The sequence below is a fragment of the Capra hircus genome, chromosome 13 (assembly GCF_001704415.2).
Source record: "Capra hircus breed San Clemente chromosome 13, ASM170441v1, whole genome shotgun sequence".
Classification (NCBI taxonomy): Eukaryota; Metazoa; Chordata; class Mammalia; order Artiodactyla; family Bovidae; genus Capra; species Capra hircus.
In genome coordinates this window covers 51,529,823-51,553,165 of record NC_030820.1, presented here as the reverse complement: position 1 = coordinate 51,553,165, position 23,343 = coordinate 51,529,823, and the positions used below count along the sequence as shown (strand labels likewise).

The 23,343-nt window shown below is 39.3% G+C and overlaps 1 protein-coding gene across 8 annotated transcripts in view; it reads left to right on the top strand.

The window, feature by feature from the left end:
* PTPRA (protein tyrosine phosphatase, receptor type A) overlaps positions 1 to 23,343 on the top strand; it is a 166,195-nt gene that overhangs the window by 99,494 nt on the left and 43,358 nt on the right. For 5 of the 8 annotated variants that reach the window (XM_018057433.1, XM_018057430.1, XM_018057428.1 and 2 more), the window contains 3 exons: positions 1,205 to 1,283; positions 2,966 to 3,304; positions 9,691 to 9,717. In XM_018057433.1, coding sequence (XP_017912922.1) covers positions 1,211 to 1,283; positions 2,966 to 3,304; positions 9,691 to 9,717 — 439 coding nt within the window. In that variant the 5' untranslated portion in view covers positions 1,205 to 1,210. The remainder of the gene's footprint in view (positions 1 to 1,204; positions 1,284 to 2,965; positions 3,305 to 9,690; positions 9,718 to 23,343) is intronic. The other 3 variants (XM_018057434.1, XM_018057432.1, XM_018057429.1) reach the window with 1 other exon arrangement.

Below are 23,343 nucleotides of genomic sequence, written 5' to 3'. Positions count from 1 at the left end.
ATTGCCAGATACTCCATTTTTCCTTCGTGATTTCTTTTTTTAATTAATTTATTTTTCTATTGAAAGATAATTGCTTTACACCTTAGTGATTTCTTACATTGCCTCTATGTCTAGAAAATCCTTCCTCATTATGAACATACTCATTTATTTCCTCTTAAGATGTGTCTGTAAACATTTAATTCTTCAGCCCATCTGGATTTCATTTTGATATATGTAATGAAGTGATGGTCTAGCCTGCTTCCTCCAAATACATTGTTATTTTTCACAAAACCATTTCCTATTGATTTATCTAGACTATACATGAATACATACACAGTAATCAGCCTTCCAATCTGTTTCCTAACCCTTATGGAGGAAATTGTGTGCTCTCCCCATTTTGGGTAACAGTCAGGTAGGAAGATTGGGGAACTGGTCAAATCACGTATGGTTATACCTTGGGAAGGCCATTGGCTGAACCCAGTTCCCTGCTAAGCATGATTGCTGGTATTAAAGGCAATCTCCTGGGGTGTGTATAAACCACCTACATCTCTCCACCCTCCCTCAGAGATTTTCATGTTCCCCTCGGAGAGGCATGTTCTGGTTGTTTTGGAGAGTCACTGTCACATTAAATTACCTCTGTGCTATGAGTCCCATGAAAATGGGACCTTGGAGTATATTGTTCCCTAGTTGTTTCCCTGATACGTAGCTTAATATCAGGCACAGACATCTGAATGGATGAATAAACCTCTCTTAGCAGTGTGAATGGGCCACATCCCTCTGATATGGTTTGAAGGGAAATAAAGTTTGAGGACAGCTGCTTTGGAGGTCAGTACATTCTTGCAGTCAACCTACCTTCTCTGTGCTTCTCATTCTGAAGACACTAAAGTTGCAATTACCTAGGAAGCTTTTAAAAGGACTGCTACCTACCTCTCACTCCTAAAGATATAGTCTGGCACAGAGTTTTGTTGTTATTAAGTTCTTTGAGTGATTCTAAAGTATGCCAAGATTGAGAATCACTGCTTGCTCTTACAGTTGTATAAACTTTCAGTTAAGTAGTTGGGTTCCTGGAGAGTTGTGCTTATCAGACTCCTAAAAGATCATTGGTCCTGTGTGTGTACTTTAATAGCTAAGAAGAGTTTGCCCAAAATACCTCCTTTGGTGAGTTGTTTGGACATAGTTTTACAGTATTTCAGTACTGTATCTAAAATGACTCTCTATTTTCCAGGTCAGCATGGATTCCTGGTTCCTCCTTACTCTGCTTGGCAGTGGTCTGATACATGTTGGTGCCAGCAACACTACCATAGGTAAATTGCCATTTGGTAAGATTGGTACTTGGAATAGAATTTTGTATTTATGTTTAGTGACCCACATTTGAAGACCTTGGTGGTACAACAGAAAGAAAAAATTAATATTAAGTTTTACTTAAAAGTGATGGCAAATTAAGTTGTCTTTGGGAATCTCTGGGTCATATTGTATGTACACTCAGCATTGTTCTGTATACCCCATACTACTTCAAATAAAGAGATTATATTCATTCCTGAAAAGTTAAAGAAGACAAAATGGTTACTATTTAAGACTCCTGTATATTGACTCTGAGGAACTAACTAAGAGACCAGTTTTTCCCTCCATTAGACAGTAAACTTTTAGAAGTGGAGGGAAGGATTCACCATTTAAAGAGTGTATGCTCCTTGAAATACACCTGGAGAAAATTCTGCTTTGAAAAGATACATGCACTCTTATGTTCATAATAGTACTATTCACAATAGCCAAAACATGGAAGCAAGCTAAATGTCCATCAACAGATGAATGAAGATGTGGTACACATATACAGTTGAATGCTGCTGCTGCTGCTGCTGCTAAGTTGCTTCAGTCGTGTCCGACTCTGTGTGACCCCATAGACAGCAGCCCACCAGGCTCCCCCGTCCCTGAGATTCTCCAGGAAAGAACAATAGAGTGGGTTGCCATTTCCTTCTCCAATGCATGAAAGTGAAAAGTGAAAGTGAAGTCGCTCAGTCGTGTCCAACTCTTTGCAACTCCATGGACTACAGCCTACCAGGCTCCTCCGTCCATGGGATTTTCCAGGCAAGAGTACTGGAGTGGGGTGCCATTGCCCTCTCCGACAGTTGAATACTGCTACTGCTAAGTCGCTTCAGTCATGTCCGACTCTGTGCGACCCCATAGACGGCAGCCCACCAGGCTCCCCCATCCCTAGGATTCTCCAGGCAAGAATACTGGAGTGGGTTGCCATTTCCTTCTCCAATGCATATAAGTGAAAAGTCAAAGTGAAGTCACTCAGTCATGTCTGACTCTTTGCGACCCCATGGACTGCAGCCCACCAGGCTCCTCTGTCCATGGGATTTTCCAGGCAAGAGTACTGGAGTGGGGTGTCATTGCCCTCTCCGACAATTGAATACTACTCAGCCATAAAAAAGAATGAAATTATGTCATTTGCCGCAACTTAGAAATTACCATACTAAGTGAAGTAAGTCAGAGAAAGACAAATACCCTATATCACTTTTATGTGAAATCTAAACTATGGCGTAAATGAACCTATCTATGAGATAGAAATACTCACAAACATAAAGAACAGACTTGTGGTTGCCAAGAAGGTGAGGGGAGGGACCGCCTGTTAGTTTGGGATTGGTAGACACAACCTATTACATTTAGAATGCATAAACAGCAAAGTCCTACTATTATAGCTCAGGGAAATATGAGCTGGGACAAACCATAATGGAAAAGAATATTTTAAAATGAATGTGTGTGTGTATGTAAGTGAGTCACTTTGCTGTGCAGCAGAGATTAGCACAACATTGTAAATCAACTATACTTTAATTTTTAAAAAATAATAAAATAAAAAGTGTGTGTGTGGTGTGTATATTGGTCTCCAAGTATTTGAGGTGTAGTAGGGCTTGCTGCTTTGTGTCTCATAACTTTTGAGATCTCAATTCTTTGTGTGATGTTTTCTTGGTTTTTTTGGTGTTTATAGTTTCACCTTCAGTAGGCGTTACAAGATCTGTGAAAGCATCTACAACAGAATCACTTAAAGAAGAGACCAAAACGTCAAATCCTACTCCTTCAGTAACTTCTTCCTTGGCACCAACATTCAGCCCAAATCTAACTCTGGGACCCATATATGTAACCACTGTCAATTCTTCAGACTCTGACAATGGAACCACAAGAACAGTAAGCACCAATTCTGTAGTCACTGCAATTTCACCAAATGGAACATGGCTTCCAGATAACCAGTTCACAGATACCAGAACAGAACCTTGGGAGGGGAATGCCAGCACTGCAGCAACCACTCCAGAAACTTTTCCTCCTTCAGGTACTAGAGATGGTTTCTGTTTGTTCTTTCTTTGGCTCTATGAGTTTATTCACCCTTTTATTGTTATTGTTTGTGTTTTCTAGCCATAAAATTTATTGAAATAAGTAAAATTGCCCAAGCAAAGTAGTGAAACCTAGATATAGGGGATTCTCAAGAATATCTGGTTAACATAGAATTAAGAGGAAAGAAGATAGGGGACTTCCCTGGTCATCCAGTGGTTAAGACACCATTCTTCCAGTGCCGGAGGCGCAAGTTCGATCCCTGTTCAGGAAACTGAGATCCAGCACACTGCATGGTATGGCCAAAGAAAAAGGAGGAAAGAAAATAGATTCTGGAAGATATTTTGCTTTGCATGGAGTCCTGGTTAGATTAGGGACGCTTGGGCTCAGGCGGTAAAACGTCTGCCTGCAGTGCTGGAGACCCAGCTTCAATTCCTGGGTCGGGAAGATCCCCTGGAGAAGGAAATGGCAATCCACTCCAGCACTCTTGCCTGGAAAATCCCATGGAAGGAGGAGCCTGATAGGCTACAGTCCATGTGGTCGCAAAGAGTCGGACACGACTGAGCCAACTTCACTTTCACTTCACTAATGTTTAAAGATAGAGAAGAAGATATAAGAGAAAGAGGATAGGTAATTGATAATGCTAGAAACTGAGGTGAAAGGATAGTAAAATTGAATAATTGGATTAGCCTTGAAAAGAAAGGAATCCCTGGAGACTGTGGGAAGGAGAATGGGCCTTATCTATAACAATTAGATAAGAGTGGAAGGCCTGTGGCCAGGAGTAGAATTATTAAGAGAAGATCAGGAAAACAGTTAAGTTACAGTGCCAGTTTGTTCAGGGACTGAACCCAACCCACTTCTCCTTGAGTCAATCACTGAAGTGGAAGTGGCTTTGAAGATAGAATCAGAGACCTGAGTATGAGACTACATAGGGTAGGGCAAACTTCCAAGGATTGGGAAGGTCCCTCTTAGGGCTTCTGTGAGTAGTAAAAGGAAATAATTATTCCCTGACAGCTGTATAATTGTCATTCCTTTTCTAGCAAAAATCAGTTACTCTTCTTTGGTCTCATCCCCTTGGCTTATGTTTTTCACTTGTTAGATGGTGAGTGCCCCTAGGTGGAATCACATATGGCTCATGAACTGAGTGTCATTTGCTGATGACATCTTTTAGCTAGACCTTACAACTCAGAGCCTGCACCTGCCAGCTTTAATCCCATATTTTCCACTTGAGTTTGAATCCTAACTGCCGTGCCCTAGCTGTGTGACAATAGGCAAGTTTATTTAACCTGTGTACCTCAGTTTTGTCATCAGTATGTAAGAATGAATGATGTTGATAGTATTTAATTCATGAAGGAGCTATTAGCATTAAGCAGGTTAATATGGGTAAAGCATTTATAGTGGGACCTTATAGTGGTAAGCACTAATTTTAAGTGTTAGGCATAGTACTAAGAGTTTTATAGAAGTAATTCATATGAAGTGTCCTATGGATTCTGTTATGCTGGTTCTGTTTTATGTTTTATAGGTGAAGGAGTTTACTGTGTTTTTCAAAGTACAAATCATGACTGATTCATGAAATCAGTTTAGTGGGCCACTACAAATCTGTGTGTGTGGATTGTCCTTTTCAATTGTTGTTCTTTTCATGTTAACTTATTTTATAAAACTTCTGTTCAAGTTATACACAAACATATACTAAGTAATGGTATAAAAATGTATTTCTTTCTGTAAATGATGGCCATTGCTTAGAGAGGAAAAACAAAACTTGTGCAGGCTGAATTAGTAAATGGAAAAGGTGTGACTGTCACTAACTTCACGGCCTGTGTTTTTGTTGTTTTTTTGGCTGTGCTGGGTCTTCTTTCTCTAGTTGTGGTGCACAGGCTGTAGAGCACATGGGCTCAGGAGTTGTGGCTCACGGGCTTAATTGCCCCACAGCATGTGGAATCTTAGTTCCCCAATCAGGGATGGAACATACATCCCCTACACTGGAAGGTAGATTCTTAACCACTGGACCACCAAGGAAGTCCCACGGCTTATGTTCTTAACTTATGTTCTGTTCTGTCTTTGATTTAGTATCTGTGAGATGACCAGTGGTAATTATCCCTTTTTTTTAGTAGATGTTTGATGTAAGACCTTAGAAGTTAAATAATTTGCTTCAGATCTGAAGGCTGTCAGGTAGTGAATTAGACCTATTTCTCACTTCGGTGGTCTTTCCACACTGCTACTGAGTTTTCTGTAATCTGCTGTAGGTCCAAATTATGCCATAGCTGAGAAGCCAGTTATTGAACAGTTAACACATTTCATGTATCAGAGGAAGCTGAGACTGTATTTCACTGGTGACTGTTATTCAAGATCAGTAAAAGGAAAACTTTATGGCACATCAGGATGTTACATTCTGCAACCCCACATCCTCCTCATTTACCACCATTTTACCAACCCTCCCATAAATTGTTACATCATGACTTCTGTAATACTATTCCCTGCTGAGCTGTGGGTATAATGTGAAATTGCCTTTTATTTGTTTGTTTAGTTTTCTATTTACTGTTGATAGCCAGTTCCTCCTGCACTTTCCATAGCTTCATAATACAGTTTTCCATAAAGTCAGACTTACTAGAAATCTAGATAATCTAGATTTCTTTTTTACATGTCTAAAAATATCTTCAGGGGTGTGTATAGAATTTGAGGAAATATTTTTTTCCCTAGAATTTTTAAAGCATTGTCCAGACTTCTAATTTGCAAGCTTGGAGAATTGTACTGCTGTCTTGATTCCTAATTGTTTGTGTGTTTTTAAAGATCTTCTCTTCATCATTGGTGCCTTGAAATGTCATGGAAATGGATCTTGATGTGGGTCTTTCGTTCATTATTTTGGGATAGGACCTTTGGAGTTTTTGTCCTTTGGTTCTGAAAAATTTACTTAATATCTGTTCAGAAATGTTCTTCCCCCTTCCATTTTCTCTGTCTTGTTCTAAAAATCCTCATTATTTGGGTATTGGACTTATCCTGGAATAATTTTTTAATCTTAATTTTTATTTCCTATTGACCTTTGAGTTTTTCCTTTTTTAAAATAAGCATACACACATACTTATACATACCTTTTTTCTTCCATTTAGAACACAAATAATAAATGTACTGTGTATATTTCTTCACCTTACTTCTTTCCAATTAGCCTGTCATACTTTTTCTATGTTATAGTAGGGAGCTGCCTCATTGTATGGCTTTACTTTGATATATTTATCCAGTCTGCCATATTAGTCATCATTCAGGCTGATTTTACACTTACCAACAATAGTCTTGGGATAGGTTAAATAAGTTATTTTTAGTGCGCATTTGTAAATTTAAATTGAATATTATGAGATCTCCCTGTTTTAAGCTGTGTGTCGGAATGCCTGTTCTCCTACATTTTCTTCAGTGCAATAAATTATCAAACACCTGGATCTATGTCAGACTGACAGGTGAAAATCAGTATCTCAGTGTGACTTGAATTTGCATTTTACTGAGTGAAGTTAAGCATCTTTCCATATTTAGAAGGATCATTTATATTTCCTTCTTTCTTTTCTTTTTTTGAGAAACTCTGTTGCTATCCTTTACCCATTTTTTTATTAATGTGTCAGGCTTATCACTAGTTTCTGGTTCCAGCCCTTGGGAAGGTGGAACAGAGGAAATAGTACAATTTCTTTTCCAGAGGATGTGACCCAACTCATTTATAGAAGGTCTTTGATGTTAAAGAAATGAGCCCTATAATAAGATTGCAGTTATTTCCCCTAGTTGTTCATCTAACTTTTTTTCATTGTAGAAACTGTTACTATCAGCTATTTTTTTAATTAAAAACATCGGTTTATGGGATTTCTCTAGCTGTCCAAAATTCTGCACTGCCACTGCAGGAGACGCAGGTTCAATCCTGAATCAAGAAACCAGGATCCTGCATGCTGCGCAGTGGGGAAAAAATGGATTTGTGTTAACGAAATGTATTCTAGGAATTAGATCATATATAAAAAGCCATTCCTTACACCAATATTATAAAATAATTTTCTTTTGTTTTTTCTTTCATGCTGTTACAGTTTTTTTCTTGTGTGTGTGTGCATGTGCATGTATGTGCCTGCACTAAAATCTTTGATCCATCTGGAATTTTTTTCTGACGTTAAGTGTGAACTGTGGACTTTATAAAATACTTAATATCTGATAAAGTGAGTCATCCCTTGTTAATCTTATTTTTCAGAATTGTGCTAGTTCTTGATTATTTTTCTTCATGAATATTAGAATCAACTTATTGTATAGCTGGGAAAAGTTCTTAATGATCATGTTTTTAGATTAACAGGGACAGTTGATATCTTTAATTTTTCCTATCTAAGAATGCTATATGTTCCATTTGCTGAAGTCTTTTATTTTGTATTTCTTCGAAGTATTTTAAAATTTTTACCACTTGTGTTGGCACATGTTTTATTCAGTTTATTTCTAGATATTTATCGATTCATTCCTGTTTTAAAGAGTATTCATGTTAAGAAAGGGTGTTCAATTCTGCCAGTTGCCTGCTCAGCATCAATGAGCAAGATCTGTATGATTTTTTCTGTTATGTGCTACAGTATATCATATTAATTGATTTCCTGTTTTTCAACTATTTACATTCCTGCAGAATAGCTCCACTTGGTCTTATATTTTTCTTGACTGAAGTGTTGTGATTTATTTGCTATTTTCTATTGTAAATTTTTCTAAGTTATTTCTAAATGAGATTGGTATATGTGTTTCCTTTGTATGTAGCTAGTTTTGATAAGTTTTATTAGTCGATGTTTTGCTTTGCTTTATGAAAATAATTGAAGTTCACTTAAAATTTTCATTTTGTTCAGATTTTCAAAATTACTTAAATAGATTTGAGGAAAAAGTCATCCCTTAGGGTTAACTTCTTATATCCCTATGAGTATTTTATATATTTAAGTCCTTTTTCCTGTTTAGGTTGACTAACCTATTTCATCGTTTGTTGCTTTTTCCTTCTTAGAAATCTGCAATAAATATTGTATATTTTATTAGTTCTGTTATTTTTGGTTTTATTTCATTAATTTCTCTTTAATTCTTATTCTTTTCTTGCTTTTCTTAGATTTATTTTACACTTTTTCTATCTTCCCTAATTGAATGCTTCATTTGTTTGTTTTCATTCTTAATTAATATGTATGTAATGCTATGAATTTTTTATAAACACAGCTTTAGGCATAACCCATAAATGCTCCTGTAGGTAGATAGTTAGGGTGTGGTCTAAGCTATTCTGACAAAGACATACCAAAATTCTTTGGTTACAGAAAAATGTCCTTCCCCTGTCACATTCCATAAGTGGGGGGCTAGCGGAGGGGCTGGTGCTTCGCTTTGTCAGAAACCAAGCTTTTCCTTTTTTGTGTGTGGCTCTGACATCCTGACAGTTGCCCTCATCTGCTTGATCAGAGATGGGTCTTATCACTGGATTCTGGTTCTAGCCCCTGGGAAGGGGAAACAGAGAAAATAGTACAATTTATTTTCTAGAGGGTAGGACCCAGAAGTTACTCTTCTCCCTTTTGTTCACATCCTGTTAACTGGAATTCTTCATGTGATTACACCTAGAATATCAGAAATTAAGTCTCTAACTGGACAGCTTTGTGCTTACCTAAAAAGGAAGGATGTTCTTTACTAAGGGCAAAGAGGAAGAGACTAATTGATACTGGGGGAAAGGTGGTTGATTTCTGCCGCAAATGTGATGTGTTACTTTTAGATATTTTGCAGTTTAGTTTGTTGTGTTCGTTTATGCCATATAACAGTGTGAGTCAGCCATAAGTATACATATGTCCCCTCCCTCTTGAACTTCCCTTGCAATTTGGTTTTGATTTTAATTTTCAAGTATTTTCCTACTTTGTTAATTTCTAGTTTTACTACATCATGATAAAAGAATGTTGTCTGTGCTGTTTCTCCTATGAGGAATTTATAAAGGCTTGTAGATATTCCATAAGCCTTTGAACAAATTTTCTCTGTTAGTATATGAGTGTGATTTATGCCATTTAGATTTCATTATCTATTATCATTTAGGTCTTTTATATTTTTAACTTAATTTTGACCTGTTGCATTTTGATGGCCTAAAAGGACATAAAGACCACAAGAACCATTGTGTTTATATTACTCTTTGCATTCTTGTACATTTTATGAACATTGATGCTGTGTTGTTTTTGTCCTCAGGGAGAAGGCCAGATCATTGATAAAAGTCTAATGAATCTGGGGAGTCTTATTTCCCAGTTGTTTGCAGGTGCCTCATTCTAGCTCCAGCATATACAAGGGAAAAGTATCTATATTCCTAGAGCTTATTTTGACTTGCATTAGTTTAGATAATAATGGTTTTCTTTAACCTGAGTGAACATCTCTGTTTTTTTACTTATCACACAGGTAATTCTGACTCGAAGGACAGAAGAGGTGAGCCGTTCACCTTGCGTCTCTTGTCCTTTCACAGTATGCAGTATCTGTTGGGCTTCCTCTGCTCAGTCTGTGTGACTTTGTGCATCTCTGGCTGTTACGTGTTTAGTTTCCCTTAAACTGTTTCCATAATTACCTCATGGAGAAGAGTAACAGAAACAAATATTCATCATTTTTAAATGTAGATGTTGGTTTTGCCATAGTCTATAAAATGTTGGCCTTGTGTCACTCTATATGGATTTTCAGCCCTCTTGTATAAAGTCCCTATGGCAGAAGATGCTGTGTCAGTGCTCAAAGCAGGACTGTGGAATCCCTGGTCACCAGAGAATAGAACACATGGATCCCCATGTGTAGAAGTGCACATTTCGATTAGGGAATAGTAAGGCTGCCATCGTGGAGTAGGAAATGGAAACCCATTCCAGTATTCTTGACTGGAGAATTCCATGGACAGAGGAACCAGGCAGGCTACAGCCCATGGGGTCACAAAGAGTCACACAACCGAGTGACTAACACTTTCACTTTCTTTTCTTACTCTTCAGCCTTTTTCTTGCCCCAGATACTATCCCTGTTTTATCCACCTGACTAATATGGATTTTAATACTCTGATAAAAAGAAATAAATTACTTTAATTATCTAGATTATTGCTAATTGTGACACGCTGAAGGTCCATCTAGTCAAAGCTATGGTTTTTCCAGTAGTCATGTATGGATATGAGAGTTAGACCATAAAGAAGACTGAGTGCCGAAGAATTGATGCTTTTGAACTGTGGTGTTGGAGAGTCCCTTGGACTGCAAGGAGATCAAACCAGTCCATCCTAAAGGAAATCAGTCCTGAATATTCATTGGAAGGACTGATGCTGAAGCTCCATTACTTTGGGCACCTGATGCAAAGAGCCAACTCATTAGAAAAGACCCTTATTCTGGGAAAGATTGAAGGCAGGAGGAGATGGGAATGACAGAGAGTGAAATGGTTAGATGGCCTCACTGACCCAATGGACATGAATTTGACCAAGCTCCGAGAGATGGTGAAGGATAGGGAAGCCTGATATCCTGCAGTCCATGGGGTCTCAAAGAGCTGGACACGACTGGGCGACTGAACAACAATGTAATAAAGTTTTAAGTTTAAAAAATAATTTTGTGTAACTGCCTTTAACCAAATAGGAAAATGAAGACGCATACATAGTCTCAGCCTCATATGTACTGATAAGTTACTAGAGCCTATCTTTAGAAGTATTACTATAAATTTTGATATCACATTCTAATTTTAAAGCCAAGTGCTTTTTGACAAATGAGGCTATTGTTTTGAAGCATCTGTATTATGTTGGGTTTGCTAAGCAAATGATGGCTTATGTAGGTGATTAAGGGTTATAAATTCTTATGCATTGATCTTTGATATGTTTTTGAACAGCAGGAGCTGGTGTTTTAATTGACAGAGCATAAAAGAATAAAAAGAGGGGAAGGGAGGCAAGCTGCTTTGTTTCCTTTCTTTCAAAGTTGAAGAAGCTATTTATTAGGCCAGAAAGTTCCTTCAGTTTTTAAGTTAAAAAAAAAAAGACATACTTTTCATTTTTACCAAGAACTTTACTGATCAACATATTCACTGTTTTGTTGCACTGTCTTCTGCCATTTTTCAGACAGTTTCATAATTCCATCTTGCCCAAACTTTTATCTTTTTGAGCAAAGAACTGTTTCAGGTGCCTTTTGCAGTCTTTCAGGGAATTGAAATTTCTTCCGTTAAGAGAATTTTGTAAAGACCAAAATAAATGGAAATCTGAAGGTGCAATGTCTGGTAAATAACAGTAGATGAATCAGAACTTCCCAGCCAAGCTGTAACAGTTTTAGCCATCAACGAAACATGTGGTCTTGTGTTACCCTGATGGAAAGAAGATTTTGCGTTTTCTGTTGGCTAATTCCAGATGTTTTTTGTTGAGTGCTGCTTTCAGTTGGTCTAATCTGAAGCAATACTTATTGGAATTAATTGTTTTTCTGGAAGGAGCTCCTAATGGAGAACTCCCTTCCAGTCCACCATGTACCCACATTACGTTGCTTGGATGAAGACCAGCCTTTGGTGTGATTGGTTGTGGTTCATTTCGCTTGCACCACAGTCACTTCCATTCCACATTATTGTACAGTATCCACTTTTCCTCACCTGTCACAATTTGTTTTAAAAACAGAACATTTTCATTACATTTCAGTAAAGAATCACATGTGAATATATAGTCAAGAAGGTTTTCTTCCTTTTAACTTATGTGGAACCCAAACATCAAAGCAAATAACATAACCAACCTGGTGTGGATGATTTTCCACACTTGATTTGGATATTTTGACTATGTCAGCTATCTTCCATGTGGTGTAATGTTATGTCTCTTGATCACTATCAACTTCAACTGGTCTGCTTGACTGTCAAGCATCGTCCATCGAGAAATCTCCAACATGAAACTTCGCAAACCACTTTCGACATTTTTGATCAGTCACAGCACCTTCTCCAAACACTCCACAAATCTTTTTTTGCGTTTCAGTGTCATTTTTACCTTTCTTGAGATAATAAGTATAATGTGTTGAAAATGTTGCTTTTTTCCTTACATCTTCAGTATTAAAATAGCTATACAAAAATTCACCAATTTTGATATTTCAAAAAAAAAATACACACTGACATGACAGCTGTCACAATACAGTCTTAACAAAATTGTTTCGAATGAAGTTAAAGACAACTGAGCACTACTAAAGCCATCTTACCAAAAACACCAAACAGACTTTTTGGCCAACTTGGTAATTATTGTCTCATGTGTATTATTTATTAAATGTATTCCAAATTATTTTGGTGGAGCCAACCTTTTCCTAATTTTGAAAAATACAAGATTTACCATTTTAACCACTTAGTTCAGTGGCATTAAGTACATTCACATTGTTACACAATCATCACTACCATCTGTCCCCCAATTTTTTTAAATTTATCTCAGACTAAAACTCTGTGAAGATGGCTGAGTGCTGAAGAATTGTTGCTTTTGAACTGTGGTATTGGAGAAGACTCTTGAGAGTCCCTTGGACTGCAAGGAGATCCAACCAGTCCATTCTGAAGGAGGTCAGCCCTGGGATTTCTTTGGAAGGAATGATGCTAAAGCTGAAACTCCAGTACTTTGGCCACCTCATGCGAAGTGTTGACTCATTGGAAAAGACTCTGATGCTGAGAGGGATTGAGGGCAGGAGGAGAAGGGGACAGCAGAGGACGAGATGGCTGGATGGCATCACTGACTCGATGGACGTGAGTCTGAGTGAACTCCAGGAGTTGGTGATGGACAGGGAGGCCTGGCGTGCTGCAATTCATGGGGTCGCAAAGAGTCGGACCCGACTGAGCAACTGAACTGAACTGAAAACTCCGTAGCACATTAAGCAATAACTCCATGTTTCTTCTTCCCCTAGCCCCTGGTAACCATTAATATACTTTCTATCTCTATAAATTTGTCTGTGTACCTCATTCAAGTGGATTCACAATATTTGTTCTTTTGTAACAAGCTTTTCTTTTAAAACATTTTCACTGGTGTTAGTTTGTGTGACTGGATGATTTGTGTAATATACAGTAATATATTAAAGCTAATTCTAGCATTATCTACCAAAATACAGGGGTCATGAGTATACTCTCCAGTTGTTATTTAGTCATTGATAGTTTGAAATCCCAATTTTATTAGTTTTGTCCTAGGGGAAATAGACTCTGAGACAGAGATTTCATGTACCTGTGAGGCAGTGATGGCAGGAGAATTGGGTAGGGGGTGGGAAATAAGATGCCATGATATCAGAGCAAGGGCATTAGTCTGTGTGGGCTTTGGAACTAGACCATGTGAGTTTGCGTGTTGACTCTACCACTTATGGCAGGTGTGGGGGTAGGTACTTTGTCTTCTTTTGCCATTTGCAAGATAGGATGGGAACAAAATTTCCTCCATAGGGTTGTTGTGAGAAATGAAGTGACATTAAACTAGTGCTGGGTCAGCATATAGCAGCTGCTCAGCAACTCCTGCTACCGCTGCCACTCTGTTACTGTTACTTAGATGGGTGGCTAAAGGATCAGGAATCTCAGCCATCCAGTCAGAACTGTGGGAACAAGGGTGCTCCACAGTATCCCAAGGCAGGGTTACACTGCAGCTTGCTACCACATTAGGTCATTCTCTGTCCTGTATCTTTTAAACAAAATTCTGCATAAACTTGTCTCATCTTACTTCTTAATGTGCTGTGTGCTTAGTACTCAGTTGTGTCCGACTCTCTGCAACCTCATGGACTATAGCCCACCAGATTCCATAGTCTATCTATGGGGATTCTCCAGGCAAGAATACTGGAGTGGATTGCCATGCCCTCCTCCAGGGGATCTTCCCAACCCAGGGATCGAACCCAGGTCTCCCTCATTGCAGGTGGATTCTTGACCATCTGAATGTTTTTAAAAGTAGGGTTTTTATATGAAGACCTTATAACTGATATTTGTTAAATAGCAAGAGTACAGGCTAAAACTTTTCTAACCATAGATTATTTTAGATGTAATCATTTATATAACTTGAGTTTTTTTGTTTTTTTTGGTTTTTTTTTTTTTAGATCTGGAATAATACCCTGTTAGTATTTGTGAAGGAGTTCTCGAACTAAAGAGTTCTACAACCAGGCAGGATAAACATTCTGTTGCATCCTAGAGAGGCTCCTTAAAGTTTCTCAGCTCTCAGATCAGATCACCTGCTCCCCCTGGCTTTCTCTTTCGATTCTTTTCTAGAATTGGAATCTAGAAAGGGGCTGACATTCTTGTTAAAGAGATATCTTGATGTAAGTGACATTATTAAGTGAACTTCGTTTATAATGGCTTTCTGTTTTGGTGGTTTAGTCACTAAGTCGTGCCTGACTCTTGCCCACCAGGGTCCTCTGTCCATGGGATTTACCAGGCAAGAATACTGGAGTGGATTGCAATTTCCTTCTCCAGGGAGTTTTCCTGACCCAGGGATGGAACCCGGATCTCCTGCATTGCAGGCAAATTCTTTACTGATGACCTGCCAGGGAAGCCCAGTGGTTTTCTGTAAGCACCTTTAATAATATATTCACTCAGCACCTATGAGATGCTGAAGATTCTGTGAGCGAGCAGTGTTCCCTGTCTCAAGGAAGAAGCATGTGAACACCAAGAATCAAAGTCTGCTCAGCTACATACTATTGAATATACCATACAAAGTGCTATGAGGAGAACTTAAAAGGCTCACTATACATGGGGAGTGGAAAGGAGGCATGATGGTGAGTTTTGAGCAGTTTAATATAGTAACTGAGGAAAACGAGGGTGCATAAGATAGAGTAAAAGCGAGGAGACATGAAAGAGCCAGTCATGTGTTTAAGGAACTGTGCGTGGTTAACTTGCATGAGGTGGGAAGTGGTAGGAGGCAGCCTTAGTGGTGCATTAAGCTCAGGGTGTCTCCTGGTGATGTAATGGAAGGAAGGAAGATGGTCAGATTATTGTTTAAGAAAGCTAACTCCAGAGGCCTTAGGGAAGATGAATGAGTAATAGAAAATAAGGCTTCCAAATGTAATTTGGCCCAAGACAACAGTGATTGGGTTCACCCCAGAGGTTTCGGCACTTGAGGCAACTTGATGACTTTCACTGTTTTTAGAGCACTTTACCACCTATGAAGAAGCTCTTAAAATGATGGTGCCTTTGAGAGTTGATAAATATTTCTGCCAAAAAGTATGAAGACAAGACAAAAAATTGGGCCTTAGGACTTGAGGCTAGAGGAGTATGGCCTTTACTTTACTGATTATGTTGCAGTTGACCAGGGGTGTCTTCAGACTTTGGATGATTCACTTGTCTACATATGTTCAGTCACTTCAGTCATGTCAAACTCTTTTGCAACCCCATGGACTGTAGCCCACCAGGCGCCTCTGTCCAAGGGATTCTGCAGGCAAGAATACCGGAGTGGGTTGCCATTTATGAGCCCTTAGAATAATATGCTCTTTGTTTTCTTGGAAAGGGAGTATAAGCAAATAGACAACTGTTGTCCCAGAATACCATTTTAGTACTTTTAAAATGCTGCCCTCTAAATCTAGCAGAATGGATGGTTGGGGAGTGGGGTGTTGGGATGGGAGTGGCAGGGAATGGGCCACCGTTCCTGCCTTGGCTGCATCATATAAGGCCATATCTCCAGAGAGCCCAGACCAGGACAAGGCTAATAAGCACAATGAGATGATGAGTCTGTCTGGTTTGGGAGGAGCCCTACCTAGTATGGTGACTGGATTATGAGCCTGTCTCCAAGTCTGAGATTTGATACAGGAAGGTGTAAATTCTCCCCTCTTTTATTAATAGATCTGAGTCTCCTTCCGTCACACAAGGCTGGGACATCTTTACTATCTGTATTATCTTTAACTGTATTTAAAAAAACATGGGTATAATTCAGATGTCAAGAGGTAAAATCTGACTTTAATGATTGAGGACTGTTCTGGCCTGAAAGCTTAGGAGAGTTAAAATGTTTTTCCAGCAAACTCATAGAAAAAGATACCAGATTTTGGTTACCAGAGGTGAGGAGTAGGGGGAGAGGGAATTGGATAAAGGCAGTAAGTCCTAGGGATGTACATAATTAGCACTTGTTTTTGTCATCCAGTCATTAAGTCGTGTCCAACTCTTTGTGAACTCATGGGCTGCAGCCTGCCAGACTTCCCTGTCCTTTACTATCTCCCAAAATTTGCTCAGACTTGTGTCTGTGGAGTCAGTGATGCCATTCAGCCATCTCATCCTCTGTTGCCCCCTTCTCCTTTTGCCTTCAGTCTTTCCCAGCATCATGGTCTTTTCCGATGAGTCAGCTCTTCACATCAGGTGGCCAAAGTATTAGAGCTTTAGCAGCAGTCCTTCCAATGAATATTCATGGTTGATTTCTTTTAGAATTGACTGGTTCCATCTCCTTGCTGTCCAAGGGATTCTCAGGAGTCTTCTCCAGCACCACAATTCAAAAGCATCAATTCTTTGGCCCTTAACCTTCTTTATGGTCCAACTCTCACATCTATACATGACTACGAGAAAAATCATAGCTTTGACTATACAGACCTTTGTTGGCAAAGTGATGTCTCTGCTTTTGAATATGCTGTCTAGGTTTGTGGTAGCTTTTCTTCCAAGGAGAAAGTGTCTTTTGACTTAATGGCTGCGGTCACTGTCCACAACGATTTTAGAGTGCAATAAAATAGAATCTGCCACTGTTTCCATTTTTTTCCCTATCTATTTGCCATGAAGTAATGGGGCTGAATGTCATGATCTTAGTTTTTTGAATGTTGAGTTTTAAGCCAGCTTTTTCACTCTCCTCTTTCACCCTCATCAAGAGGCTCTTTAGTTCCTCTTCACTTTATACCATTAGGGTGGTGTTATCTGCATATCTGAGGTTGTTGATATTTCTCCTGGTAGTCTTGGTTCCAGCTTATGACTCATCCAGCCCAGCATTTCGCATGATATACTCTGCATATAAGTTAAATAAGCATGGTTACAATATACAGCCTTGACGTACTGCTTTCCCAATTTGAAACCAGTCTGTTACACCATATCTGGTTCTAACTATTGCTTATAAGTAGTACTGCTGTTGCTGCTAAGTCTCTTCAGTCGTGTCCGACTCTATGTGACCACAGAGACGGCAGCACACCAGGCTCCCCCCCATCCCTGGGATTCTCCAGACAGGAACACTGGAGTGGGTTGCCATTTCCTTCTCCAATGCATGAAAGTGAAAAGTGAAAGTGAAGTCGTTCAGTCATGTCTGACTCTTTGCGACCCCATGGACTGCAGCCCACCAGGCTCCTCCATCCATGGGATTTTCCAGGCAAGAGTACTGGAGTGGGGTGCCAACACCTTCTCCAATAAGTAGCACTACCGTATGTTAAAAACAAAAGAGAGGAAATTCTAAGTGTTCTCATGCAAGAAAAGAATTTTTTCTGTATATTTAATTTTGTGTCCGTATAAATCATGGATGTTCCCTAAACTTACTGTGATAATTGTTTTATGATGTAAGTCAGATCATCATCCTGTACACCTGAAACTTTCTGTTTCTGTGAATTTCACTGCTCTGATAGAAGTGAAATCATACTATATTTGTCCTTTTGTGACTGACTTATTCACTTAGCTTAATGTCTTCAAGATTCATCCCTACATTGTAACATATGTTTCCTTACTTTTTAAGGCTAAAAATATTTCATTGTATACATATGCCATGTTTTGCTTATCCATTCATCTGTCAGAGGACATTTGGTTGCTTCTACACTTTAGCTATTGTGACTAATGCTGTTAAGAACATGGATATTCTTTTGAGCATATACCCGGAAGTGGAATTGCTGGATCATATGGTAATTCTATTTTTTGTGGAACTGCCATACTGTTTTCCACAGCAGCTACACCATTTTTACTTTTCTACCAATGCTGGCCAATACTTATTATGTTCTAGGACCTTTTATAATAATAGCCATCCTGATAAGTGTGAGATTGCTCCTCATTTTATAGTGGCTATTTTAAATTGATACGGGGTCCTCTTGCACAAATTGCAGTATATTTTGAAGATTTACCCTATTTCTTATATTACCTCTTCTGTCCTTGATGTTTGTTACAGTCTTCTGTAGGACTCTGGTTGAACTTTGCTCTGGAGCACTGAGGGGACTGTAATGTGCTTACAGTAGGGTAATGGCATTATGAATATGTTAAGAATTCTTATTTTTTAGTGATACATACTGAAGTAACTACAGTTGAAATGATATCTCTCAGATTTGCCTTAATATATGCAACGGGTATAGACCGGTGGTTCTCAGTTCAGTGTGACTTTTCCCCTAGAAAACACTTGGCAACATCTGAAGGTGATTTTTGGGCTTCCCCTGGTGGCTGTGTTGTTAAAGAGTCCACCTGCCCGTGTTCAACCCCTGGGTCAGGAAGGTTCCCTGGAGAAGGAAATGGCAACCCACTCCAGTATTCTTGCCTGGAAAATCCCATGGATAGAGGAGCCTGGCAGGCTACAGTCCATGGGATCCCAAAGAGTAGGACACGACTTAGCAACTAAACCACAGAAGCTGATTTTGGTCATCACAATTAAGGGTTTTCTACTGGCATCTAGTAGCTAGAGACCAGAAATGTTGTTAAACATCCTGTGGTGCGCACGACAACCCCCTACAACAGAGAATTAGTTATCCCACAGTGTTAATTAGTGTGCAGCTAAGAAACCCAGACCTGGTAAAGATGAAAAAACTGGCATGTGATGATACTGTTGAAGTGAAATAATAAGTGCATAGGGATCTATTGTAGTGTTCTCCTTTCCCCTGAGGGAGTTTGAAAGTTTTCCATATAAGGTATAAAATATATATGCAACTTCTATTTATATATATTTAATAAAGGAGCCATCAGCACACTTCCTGTCTGTATAGAGCATTGTTTTTCCAACTGAATCAGGGTTAGATACCACAGCCTGTCTGTATACAAGCTGTGGTTGGTGAGCCTTTGGTTAAATACCCTGCTACCTCAGAGCCTACTTTTATCCCTAGTCCTGGTTGACTCTGAGTTTGAGGTGTTTATCCGTCCAGGCTGGGAGAACTAGTACTACCTCTCTGCTGGAGTTTCTTTAGCTCTCATCTCTTTAGCAGTCTAATTCCTTCTGCTTTGTCTTCCACAAATCCGTCAAAGTTTCTGGTCTACTGATGCCACTCTATTTCTTCTGTCATTTCAGTGTCCTTTTGGCAAGAGAAAAAAATAAAACTATGGATTTTGCCCACTATCTTGAGCCAGATGTCTTCTAATTACCTTCTTTTAATACCTGATATACATCCCTCTGTGATTGGCATTGAACTGAGACATAATATGGTGATAAATCATTAATTCTTTTACTCATTCACTCGGTATAGTCCATCTAGTATTTGTTCAGCACCCAGTATGTGTGAAATTCTGTGCTAGGTGTTAAGTATATGGTGAGAAGCAAAGCAAGTATATAATCTTTGCCTTTGTAGAATTTAGGGTATAAAGGAGGGATACTCATAATCAACTTTACTCAAATAAATACAGAATGTGAGGGGTATTTTCAAAGGAAATAACAGTATTCTGTGCAAAAAAAAAAAAGCTAATATTGACTGTGTACGTAATTGTGTGCAAATTACTGTGCCGAGAACTTTACGTGGATAATCTCATTTAATCTTTAGAATAACTGAGTTTAGAGATAGGGAAACTAAGACCTACCTGATTTAATGTTAAGTCAGAAAAGAGCTCTCTGGAAAAAAGTAATACTTGAAATGAGGACTGAATGACTAGGAGTTCAGTTCAGTTCAGTCACTCAGTTGTGTCTGACTCTTTGCGACCTCATGGACTGCAGTACGCCAGGCCTCCCTGTCCATCACCAACTCCCAGAGTTTACTCAGACTCATGTCCATTGAGTTGGTGATGCCATCATCTCAGGCTTTGTCGTCCCCTTCTCCCACCTTCAATCTTTCCCAGCATCAGGGTCTTTTCAAATGACTAGGAGTTATCCAGGTAAAGAATGGAGGGAGGCTAAATACAGCAGAAGGAATAGGGTTCAAAGGCCCAAGGAAAGAGCAAACCCAGCATGGAAGGCTACCAATGACTGAAGTTTAGTGAGCAAGGAAAGAATGGAGGAGACAGAAAAAGCAGGGGCTAATTGGGGGAGGTTATTACTGTCAAGGTAAGGATATTAGATTTCAGTCTAAAGGTCCTGGGAAACCTTGGAAGGTTTTACGTAAGTGGAGACTATGATCTGATTTGCTTTCTTCAAGATCACTGTCCCTGCTTTGTGGAAATTGGACTGGCAAGGGATAGCGGCTTATTGTGATTCAGATAAGAAAGGACAGAGATTTAGACTAGAGTGATAGAAACAGAAGGGAAAAAAGGCAGACAAATTTGAGATGTTGTTTTAGTACCAAGACATTACTTGCAGGGACTTCCCTGGTGATCCAGTGGTTTAGAATCTGTCTTGAAATGCATGGGACAGAGGTTCAATCCCTGGTCAGGGAACGAAGATCCCGCATGCCACAGAGCAACTAAGCCCAAGCCCCACAACTAAGATGCAACACAGCCCAATAAATAAATAAGATGAGAGACTTTTTTTTTTAATAAATAAAATATTACTTGCAGCTGAGTTGCATATAGAAGATAAGCGTAAGGAAGAAATTAAGGGAATTCTTACAATTCTTAGGTGAGCAGCAGGGTGGATGGATGGCAGTGCTAACTACTGAGTTACTGGTGAAGGATATTTTTTTTAATGCAGGAGGGTGGCATTGCCTATGAAATTTAAAGTAAGGTAAGATAGTTTCAGAAAAGTTTAAAGAAAAGTCTGACCAAGCAGTGCAAATGTGGAAATTGCTAGCATATAACTTGAGCTTCCAGCCTGGTCTGATCAACTGGATGAGTATTGAGAAGAGTGCCAAGGGCAAAGCCCTGAGTAAATCAGACATTTCAGGTTCTGTGTGAGAAAAGGAACAACTGATGAGGAAAAATATGAAGCAGCCAAGGGACAGAAAGAATGTTTTCTCGTGGAAACTGGAGAGAAGAAAGTTCTTCAAAGAGGAGGGAGTAGTCAGCCAGTTTGAATGCTCATTTTAATATGAGATTCACATACCAGGGCATGTTTGAAAACTGCCATCAACAAAGAAGCTTGGTATAATATTTCCCATCTTTTTAAAAACAGACAAACTTTCCATCTTGCCTCTGCCTCCAGCTGCTGCTTTTCTCTGCATCTCTTGATGATGCAAGTCCTCACCTCAGATAAGGAATCGGTGTCTCACTGTCTTTTCTTTCCAACTTTATTTCATTCCATTTGGGCTTTCTCAATAACTTAACTGAAACCACTCTTTTGAAAAGGTTGCCAATAACTGCCCTCTTGTCAAATCAAGTTTCACTTCCCTGTTTTCATCCTACTTAATCTGTCTATAGTATTCGATTTAGTTGATTACTCCCACTGTCTTGAAAAACTCTTCTTGGCTTTCATGACACCACATTCTCCTGGGTTATCTCCTACCTTAAGACTGCTACTTACAAGTTAGTTTGCCTACCTGATCTTTTTAAGAATGTAAATCTACTTATATATCTTCCCTCTTCAAACTCACCAATCACACAGTGTTTCTCATCACATTCAGAATTAAATCCACACTCATTACCATAGTGTACAAAGTCTTCTCGTTCCTGCCCACCTCTCCAGCCACATCTTGTACCAAAACTGGTCTTTGTGCTCTTCCTTGAACCCACCAAACTATTAAGGACTCTTATGCTCACTAGTCCCTGGGCCTAGAAAACTCTTTGCACAGACCTTTTTGTGATACACTTCTTCACATTATTTACACCTCTGCTCAGTGTAACTGAGAATTCCGTGGATTGAGGAGCTTGGTAGGCTACAGTCCATGGGGTCGCGAAGAGTCGGACATGACTGAGCAACTTCACTTCAGTGTAATTACTTCAGACCTTCCCAGACTACTCTAACATAGCTAGCCACTGCCCTCTCCCAAAGCCCATCAACTCTGTATCCCCTTACCCTTCTTTTCATCATGTATCTTATCTCTGAAATTGTTTATGATCAGTTTTCTCCTTCTTCCCCCAGAATGTCAGCTCTCTGTCAGTTGTCTGTTTAATCACTTCTCTATTCCCAGTGAATGGAACAGTGTCTGGCATACAGTGTGGGTCCATAAATTTTTTTTGGATGAATGCTAATAAGAGGTTGAATCAGATGAGGGTAGGAATGTTTCCGTTGGATTTGGCAATATGCCATTTGTTGGTGTCCTTCATGAGGGATTTAAAGGGTGCACTCAGGGTAGGTGTCAGTAAACTAGAGTATGGAGTACCCAGAGGTAAGCGGTTAGAGAAGACAACTGTTTTATAAGGTAACTGTGAAGAGAGACATGGGACTGGCTATTGGTGATAGGAAGACGGTCAGTGAGGTCAAGAAGACAGATACTTGAGGTGACAGTAACAGATATAATACAGACCACATGTGACAGGATTGACTTTTACATGGAGGGATTTGCTGCAGAGGGCAGAAAGTGACGCTGCTGGAAAGGGTGGAAAATGGTGAAGATAGTTACAAATTCATACTGGTTGTATAGTTTGTGGCAGGGGCATGAAAGTGCAGGAGGAGGGTGAAGCTCATTATGGGGTGGAAAGGAAGCCAGGCCCTATGGAATGGAGGGCAGAGTTGCTGTATCTCCTCCAGGCCAGATGTCGCTATAGTTGGGGTCCTGGTGGAAAGAGGTAGAAAAGGATGACTGTGGAAAGAGGCAGAAAGAGTAACCAGCAGTTTTAGACACACAGTCCTTAAAGATCCAATAATGTCTCCTTGCTCCTGGAACAGTGCAGAGACATTATTGGATCTTTAAGGACTGTATTCTCTGTTCCAGGAAACTATTTGCATTTATGATAGGAAAATTGTCCTTTTTCCTTTCTCTCCCATCTTCATGGAACCCACTGAGCCTGGGAGAAAGTACACTGTTGGGCCTACACCCCAGCTTGCCATCAGGATTGGATGTGTTCATGCTTTCAAACATTTGAGTATTTCTTACATGCTGAGCACTAGTTTTGTCTTAGGCTCTGTAGCAATGAAAAAAGCAGTCTCTGCCTTCAAAGAACTTTCATTCTAATATAAGGAGATGGAGAATAAACATATGTATGATAAGT